The sequence below is a fragment of the Thamnophis sirtalis genome, unplaced genomic scaffold (genome assembly GCF_051295495.1).
Source record: "Thamnophis sirtalis isolate CommonGarterSnake01/CBP01778 unplaced genomic scaffold, rThaSir2_p1.2 scaffold_4, whole genome shotgun sequence".
Classification (NCBI taxonomy): Eukaryota; Metazoa; Chordata; class Lepidosauria; order Squamata; family Natricidae; genus Thamnophis; species Thamnophis sirtalis.
Window position 1 is genome coordinate 25759380 of NW_028261384.1, and position 9428 is coordinate 25768807.

Sequence of the window (9428 nt, forward strand, 5' to 3'; positions counted from 1 at the left end):
TCATCACCCAGCAAGATTCATCCTTGAGCCTGGGACTCAAGACAACCTACAACAGTGATGGCGGTCAAACCAGAACTTGCTTGCCGGAGCCCCAGAAACTCAAAGACCAGCTGGCCAGTGCGCATGACCGTGTGTGCCATGACCAGCTGCTCTTCTGGTTTCTGCCGTGCGCATGCGCACCAGCCAGCTGGTCTTCGCATGCACTGGATCTCTGAAAACCCAAAGACCAGATGGCCGGCACACACATGCGCTGGTCATTGGGTTCCGGAATGCACAAAAATTAGCTGGCTGGTGTGCATGTGCATGCCAGAAACCAGAAGAGCAGCTGGTGATGGCGCACGTGCCCAGTATCTTTCTTCCCACTTGGAACTGAACCCAGATGGACATTTCTTCCAACAGAATGAATTATGATCAGCCCTGCTTACCTTTTTCCACCAGAGGCAAACTTCAGGGAATATATATCTATCCATTTTATTTACAGCTAAAAGGCCAAAAAGAGGAATATGCATATACATATACATATACCACACATATTAATGAATAGTATGCAACTAGCCAGACAGTGAGCTCAACTTACCTGCAGACGGTAATGAGATTCCTTCTCTCAACGGCTGCGTTGCGAGCATAAATGCTCTTCCTCCGAGAAGCGGCGTTGAGCCCCCCGAAGTTGAACGACGCCATCTCTCCGGCGAGGGCAAAGCAGCCTTGTCGGCGCCTTTGTTCCAGAGGAGAGGGAGGGAGGGAGGGTTATTCGGCCGCCACCGCTTCTTTTCAGCCCCAGATGCCACTTCGCAAGGTGATGGATAACTTTCGCAGCGAGTCCCCGAGTCCCGCGGCGGTCGCTCAACCGCCCCCTCACCTCTCTCCTTCTTTAAGGATGGGCTCCCAGCCGCTGAACGCAGTCAAAGAGGGACCACAAAATTTCTTGCAGCAACGGCACAGCAGCAATAACAGAGACCGCAGAGCACCGGCCTCGCCAGCCAATCCGGAGAGCGAGAGGGCGGGCCTTAAACAGGGATGCGCTTCTGAGGACCAGCTCGCGACTTCTCCCGCAACGGAAGCGTCTATCAGGTAAATAGAAAACGAAGTAGATCGGGGGGTCTTCGGATGGGCTGTGGGCGGGGCTAACGTTGTCCCGACGCTAACCCGAAGGGAATATTCTTACGGCGATTGCTGCTTCGCCTCGCGCCCAGGGTTCGTAGAGAACGGCTCTGGTTTTATTGACCGAGTCATTGTTTTGGGAAATCTGCAATGAGGGCGTAGCAGCAGAAATCCATCGAACATATGGAGAGGTCTGAGGAACCCCAAATATATTCTGCTTTTCGGTATTCCGCGCGGAAAATCCACCGCGAGAATAAAAGATATACATATCTAAGACGGTTATCGCTATGCAGTTTTCTGCGTATAGCCATAATTGCAAGCTCCTATTGCAAGGCTGTATACATAGAAAAAAAATAAAGATCTTCTCAACTTCTGCCCCACAAGGATTCCTAGGTAATTTTCTTCTGCGATTTCAAAAAAAAAATTCCAATATAGCCTGCAGCCATGAGATCTCCTGGTGGTCTCTCAACCAAGTATTAACCAATTCCTGTTTAGATTTTTTGTTCTGTTTCTTTTTATCCTTTTTTCTCGTTTTTCAGCCAATTTAGGTACTGTAATAGATTTAGGTTATTTAAAAAAAAACACAGGGACCCCAGAGCCTCCAAGCATTAACCATATTTATTCTTGCATATAATTTGTAGTCAAGAATCCTGCCCAATTATAGACACGTTCAGACATGTAGGTGCATACACAGAGAGATACAAAGGATTAGAAAACCACAACCAATTTCCAGGAAGAAGTAGGGTCTAGGAAGCCTTATTTATTTGTACCTATATCTTTCCTTTCAGAGCTCAAGGTAAGACACCCTATGTACTATTTCTTTCTTCACCAACTATCCAAATGGAAATTGAGCTGAGAATAGGGTTACCAGATATTCACTGAGGAGGACATATCCTATTTTTGTCCTTACATTGTCCATTATCCTGCTTTTTGTGTATTTTTTTAAAAATAAGGCTGTCTTCAAAATAGTACTCATTCAAACTTGTGTATTGTAACTGTAAATTGTTTGCTTTCTTTCCCTCTTCAGAAAACAGACTCTACTGCCTAGCTTTACATTGTTTATTTCCTAATTCCATGGGCTTCAATCCAACCCCCTCAAATATAGGATCACTGTAGGTTGTAGATCATCTGAGTCATCATATGTAATATATTCATATTTCAATGGTGAAATTTGAAAAGTGTTGTTGTTGATTCTATACTATCACTACCATCAGTTCTTGAAAATAAAGATTTTTTGGAAAAATGCTGTGATTAAAAAACCCAGTCTTTCTGATATTGGAAAAGTAATGTTATATACAGTACATTTAGACCTAAGTATTCTTTTTGCAGTTTTTTGCAGTGATTTTGTCAAGAAGTGTGTTCTATTTCAGTTCCTCCCATTTGTACCCTTTCCAATTGTTTCTACACTCTTGCCTGTCCAGATATCTAGTCATTCTAGTTGTGAGAGAGTGACTTGTCCAGAGCCATAGAATAAATTTTGATGCCTCTAGCAGACATAAACCTGGGTGGTTCTTCCATTATCTGATCAACAAGCTAGCCTCAGCACGTCTGTAGTATAGCCTTTATTGTCATTGTACATAATGTATACAATAAAATTGATTTTAGCCTCACTGGTGCAATCCATGACAAAAAATACAAAGAAAATAAATAGTATAAAGAATAATCCATATGCAAGTAATGAGGGGGGGGCTAAGAGAGAGAAATGTACCTGCATTAGACAGGAAATTCTACTATTGGAAGTAGAATTGGAGGACAGTACTAAGCATACCCTGTAGTGTCATTTGTGTCATATAAACAACCTGCGGAAACACTCCAATTTTTGAGTTAAAATTCAATCAGGTTAAATGGCTACTGTACATGAAGTGGTTTTGAGGGATCTATCTAATCTTAGGCAATCCAATATCACAACACAATACAAAATAGCAATAGCACTTTACAGCCCTCTCTAGGAAGTCTACAGAGTCAGTATCTTGCCCACAACAATCTGGGTCCTCATTTTACCCACCTCGGAAGGATGGAAAGCTGAGTCAAGCCTGAGTTGAAGATAATTGAACTGCAGCCAAAAGTCAGCAGGAGTAACTATATGAAAGAATAGAGAAAAAACTGGAATACTTAGAGCACATAACAATAAAATATGATGAAAAAATTGAGGATGTCTATCAAATGCAACCCAAAAAATCAAAGTGGAAAATGAATATAAAGAAATTAAACTTGCTGATATTTATGGTAATTGGTTTGTTTCTGAAAATGGAAAGAATGGAATACTGAAATAGGAATTAAATTGAGAGGAAATCTATTCCAGAGGGCAAGATACAGAAGAAGAACAAACTAAAGAATCTATGGATTTAAAGAGACAGATTCTACTAGCAAAAGCATTGATAACACTGCTTACAATTAAAGATAAGCTAAATAAGGAAACAGAAAGAGGGCATCAAGATTATACAAGAGATCTTATAAGCAAGGACTTGCTAAGAGAAGGCTATACAAAGCTGTTCAAGAAGATGATTAGAGGATTGGCACAACAAATGGCAGAATATATGAGACTGTTTTGCTATTGGAAAGTTACAGGTTGATAGAGGGAAGAATATAATTTAAAACTAGGTAAACTTAGTGAAATTTATTGATAATAGATATAGCTTAAATAAATAACTGATAATGTTACTAATGTATACAATGTGTAGTGTTATGATGAGTATAATTGGATATGAATATTGAATGGTATCCATGTAAGGAAGATTAGCAGTCCCTTGGGATTATAAATAATTAAATAATATAAATAATAATTAATTAAAACAGTTAAAAATTGACAAAATCACCATCAGTCAAATGCAAAAAACCGCACTGCTTGTATCCGCACGCATATTATGAAAATACGTTACGACGTCCTAGGCCTCTGGGTGGGGCCCGACTAGTAATCAATGCCAAATCCAGCAAAACAACTGACTGCTGTGATACAATTCTGTTGTTGCAATAATAATAATAATAATAATAATAATAATAATAATAATAATAATAATGGTGATGAAACTGTTGATCACATACTCAGCTGCTGTAAAAAAATCTCACAGACTGATTATAAATTGCGGCACAATTCAGTAGCACAAATGATCCACTGGAATTTGTGCAAAAATTATAATATTAAAACAGCAACAAATTGGTGGGAACATCAGCCTGAAAAAGTCACCGAAAATCAGATGGACAAGATCTTGTGGGATTTTCGCATACAAACAGACAAAATACTGGCGCATAATACACCAGACATCACACTGGCTGAGAAAAATAAGGTCACAATCATAGATAGCGCAATACCAGGTGATAGCAGGATCACCGAGAAGGAACATGAGAAAATAGCAAAATACCAGGACTTAAAAATCGAAATTCAACGACTATGGCACAAACCAGCAGTGGTAATTCCAGTGGTAATTGGCACACTGGGTGCTATTCCAAAAGCACTGGAATTACATTTAAAACAGTTAAAAATTGACAAAATCAACATCAGTCAAATGCAAAAAGCCGCACTGCTTGGATGTGCATGCATATTATGAAAATACGTTATGATGTCCTAGGCCTCTGGGTGGGGCCCGACTAGTAACCAATGCCAAATCTGGTGAAACAACTGGCCGCTGTGATACAATTGAATAATAATCCCTCTGAGGAGCTTTATCTTGCCGTGTTGGAGGGGCTTGCGCACTTTAATGATCCTAAGGGCTATGCTGAACAGGTGCAACCATATCAGACAGGTCTCAGGTGAAGGGCCAGACAAAACTTGCTCCACAACCTGTTCAAATATGGTGAATACAAAAAAAAATGAAATTTATGCCGGCTGAAACGTCGCCCGGATTAACAAGGGTTCCGTTGGATGCTATGGCTCCTGGGCATTCTGCGCAAAATGAGCTACAGGGCTCAGCTCCCTCTGCTAGGCAACCAGGGCATGGTGCTGACAAGCTACTTGAAGAAAAAGCAAAAAATCTGGACTACGGAAGAAAACATCTCTCTTATCAATGCTTACTATCAGTCTGAGCCAGCAAAATGTGGATTTCAAAAACGAATGTATCAGATTTGGAAGGTGAACCACACGGATTGTGATATCAGTGAACAAAGGCTAATGGACCAATGACGTGTAATTCAAAGCTACAAATTTTTCACTACAGCAGAATTAATAGGAATCGAAGAGAAAGCAACTAATGGTCTGAGTATACCAACAAAGAAGAGTAGCATCAAGAATGATCTGCAAACTCAAAAGCAAACTGAGGAAGAAAGGGAGGAAGAGGATGCTGAAATGGATGAAGATAAAGAACAAGGAAACACTAAAGAACAAACACCAACAGATATTGTTCAGTTAGCTGAGAAAATAAAGAATCAAATGGAAGATGCCGAAAGAACACGTTTGCCAAAGCTGAACCAAATGAACCGGAAAGAATTGAAAAAGGTACTAAAAAAGGTCAATGAGGCTGTGCAAACCATTCAAACCACTACATTAGCTGAAACAAACCAGCTGATGTATGCAGCAGCCTTCATAACCACCAAAGAATTGGGTTTGAAAATACAAAAGAACCGAAGAGGCAAGAAGAGGAAGCCTAAGTAGAAAATTCGGTTGGAATTGAAGATCAAAAAATTTTGTGGAGACTTGAGTAACTTGAAGAACCTAAGGCAAGGTCAGCTAAAGAACAAGCAGGTCAAAAGCAGCCTGGAAGTAAGATACAATTTGGAGAATAAGGAGATTGTGGTAGTAATTGAAGAGCTGAAGCAGAGGGTTGTTGCTGTTGCTGAAAAGATTAAAAGGTATGAAAACCGAGTAACTCAGTTCAAGGAAAACTCACAGTTCAGAGCAAATCAGCACCAGTTTTATAAGAGCTTAGAAAGTGGAGATGGAGTAGCAACAAATGAAAAGCCTGATAAAGAGAAAGCCCTGAAATTCTGGAAGAATTTGTGGAAAAACAACAAGAACCACAACAGAAATGCAAAATGCATCAAACAGATGGAGGATTCTATTAAAGTGCATAAAATGGAAGATGTGAAAATAACAAAAGAAATGGTGCAAAGATAGTCAAGAAAAGTCAAGAACTGGAATGCACCTGGACCAGATGAGTTACATGGCTTCTGATTAAAGGCACTTACAAGTGTGCACAAAAGACAGCCCAAATGAACCATATCTTAAAAACACCTGAAAAAGATGAATGGACGACAACTGGAAGGACATTTTTGATCCAAAAAGATAAAGAAAAAGGAAAGTACCCTAGTAACTATAGGCCAATCACCTGTTTGCCAACAACATACAAGCTCCTTACTGGTATCATTGCAAACCAAATTTATGGATACTTGGAAAGAAATAACTTGCTTCCTGTAGAACAGAAAGGATGCTGCAAAAATTCAAGAGGAACAAAGGACCAACTGCTGATTGACAAGCTAATCCTAAAGAATTCAAAGAAAAGACGAACCAACCTGTTCATGGCTTGGATAGATTATAAGAAAGTGTTTGATTCAGTTTCCCATAGCTGGATCAAGAAATGCCTGAAAATCTTTGGCATCGCAGCAACATACAAAAATTCATGGAAACTTCAATGAACCTCTGGAAAAGGAAGCTTACAGCTAATGAAGAACTGGGTGAAGTTGAAATTAAACGAGGCATTTTCCAGGGCGATTCCCTTTCACCTCTACTTTTTATACTCTCAATGCTATCACTGACAATCATTTTGAAGAAGATGAACTGTGGATATGAACTTGCAAAGAAAGGACTGGATGATTTGAAGCTGTTTGGTAAAACAAAAGCTGAACTGAATTTATTAATTGAAATTGGAATTGACAAATGTGCAACAATGGCAACCAAAGCAGGCAAGATCATAGAAGATGATGGAATAGAACTTGAGAATGAAGAAATGATAAAAGCAGTAAAACAGAAGAAGGCTACAAGTACTTGGGGATTTTAGAATCCTCTGACTTATTGCATAATAAAGTCAAGGAATTAACTTCAGCCAAGTACATTTGATGAATTTGCAAGATATTAAAGTCCAAATTGAATGGAGGAAACGTCATAAAAGCTATAAATACCTGGGCTATACCTGTGATTTGATACTCTGCAGGAATAATTGATGGACCAGATGGAGTTGGACAATTGGACAGAAAAACAAGAAAGCTTATGACAATGAATCATGCTTTGCACCCTAAAAGTGATGTTGACCGATTATATCTACCAAGAGCAAAAGGTGGTCGAGGACTCCTACAAGTAAAACAGACTGGAAGAAGAAAAACACAGCTTGAATGATTACATCCAGAAAAGTGAAGAACCAATGATTAAGGAAGTAAATAAAGGATGCCTTTTAAAGACAAGTAAGTCAAAAGCTGAATATAAGAAAGAAGTAATTGAGAAGCGAACTGAAAATTGGAAAAACAAAGCTATGCATATCCAATACATGAAAAGTATTGAAGGCAAAGCTGACCAAAAGCTAACTTGGAACTGGTTAAGATCAGGAGCACTGAAATAAGAAACAGGTGGCTTTATTTTGGCAGCTCAAGAACAAGCCTTAGCCACAAACTACATGAAGGCAAAAATTCAACATGTTACCACCAACAGCAAATGTCGCCTCTGTAATGAGAAAGATGAGACAATCGACCACTTGATCAGTGGGTGCCAGCAACATTTCACAAACTGATTACCTAGAATGCTAAGACCATTCACTGGAAAATGTACCAAAAGTTTGGATTTGAGTACAGCAAAAACCACTGGGACAATCAGGTTGACAAGGTTTTAGAGAATGAGAAAGTCAGGATCTTGTGGGACTTCAGAATCCAGACTGACAGGCACTTGGCCCACAACACACCTGATATAACAATAGTTGAAAAGAAAAAAGTATGGTTCATTGACATTGCAATACCTGGAGATACATGAATTGAAGATAAACAGCAAGAAAAAATCACAAACTACCGGGACTTGCAAATTGAAGTTGAGCGACTGTGGAAAAAGAAATAGTGTGTTGTCCCGATTGTAATTGGAGCCCTTAGAACAATACCTAAAAGGCTATCTCGCTATTTGGAAACTCTAAATTTATCAGACTTGAACATTCTGATTCTACAAAAAACCACCCTACTTGGAACAGCTTATATCCTTTGATGTTACCTTAACAGTTCCTAGGTCCTTGGTTAGTAATTGAAAGGCCAGTACGTGGTTATGTATTAAATTTTGGTATATTTTATTATGAAGGATACTTAAGCAATTATAGTCAAATGAAAATGGAGATATAATGGTGACAGTATAAATATTTGAGTTAAAACACAAGTTAATATGAATTATGTTTGTTGACTGTGGAAGAGATGCACAAAAGTCTTTTTGTAACCAACTGATACACTTTCTATAGCATGTAAAGAAGGATGCTGTATTTGTTTTAAACTAAAAAAAAATTTAAAAAATATTTTTTTAAAAAGGAGTAACTTGCAGTACTGCATTCTAACCACTGGGCCACTACGGCTCATAAATCATTATATAATGCAAGGGTCAAAAATATATAAATCCTCAGTATTGTAGAGTCAGGGAACAGATATCCAAATATGGAAGTACAACAACTGCGTGCAATCCACCTTTTAGATCAGTGTTTCTCAACCTTGGCAACTTGAAGATGTCTGGACTTCAACTCCCAGGATTCCCCAGCCAGCAAATGCTGGCTGGGGAATCCTGTGAGTTGAAGTCCAGACATCTTCAAGTTGTCATGGTTGAGAAACACTGTTTTAGATAGATTGTAAACTGTTATAGCACCTAGTTATATACACGTTCTATTATGTAAACTATGTGATGAGGCCTGCAAAAATGGATCAATCATACAAGAAATAAAATAAAACAAGCAATTTTCTTACCTATCTAAGGTCAAATTGGATAGAGTTTCTTTTCTTTAATCAACATGTCAATGTATTTATGTCCAATTAATTATATACTACATTCATTTGGAGTCATCATTCTTGATCAACAAATCCATTTTGAATTTTAAAGCTTGACTTCATTGAAAAAATATGGTTAGTTAAATAAAGATATTTGCCTTTAGCCCTAACAGCTATAGAAATGCATTTTAAAGATACTTTAGTACTTCTTTCCATGAGCTAATCCTAGTTATCATTAAAAACTAAACATCTGGCATATGAAAGAAATAAACAAAACAATTATACTCATCAAGTACCGTATTCACCTAAAACAGTTTAGAATAACAATTAGAGTTTTTATAACATAGTCTGAATAACAGAATAACCACTGGAAATAACAGTGGTAGTTCCCAGTACCTTTGAATGCATAATTTAGTTATCATTTCATGTTACCTCGTGTATTGCTAAATTATAGCTTGCTA

General features: G+C 38.4%; 1 protein-coding gene across 3 annotated transcripts in view; it reads right to left on the reverse strand.

The window, feature by feature from the left end:
• The window catches only part of RUNDC3B (RUN domain containing 3B), a 37628-nt gene extending 36686 nt beyond the window's left edge, over window positions 1-942 (reverse strand). Inside the window, exon 1 of one of the 3 annotated variants that reach the window (XM_014052199.2) lies at window positions 578-942. In XM_014052199.2, coding sequence (XP_013907674.1) covers window positions 578-681 — 104 coding nt within the window. In that variant the 5' untranslated portion in view covers window positions 682-942. The remainder of the gene's footprint in view (window positions 1-577) is intronic. The other 2 variants (XM_014052198.2, XM_014052200.2) reach the window with 2 other exon arrangements.
• Window positions 943-9428: the final 8486 nt, after the last annotated feature.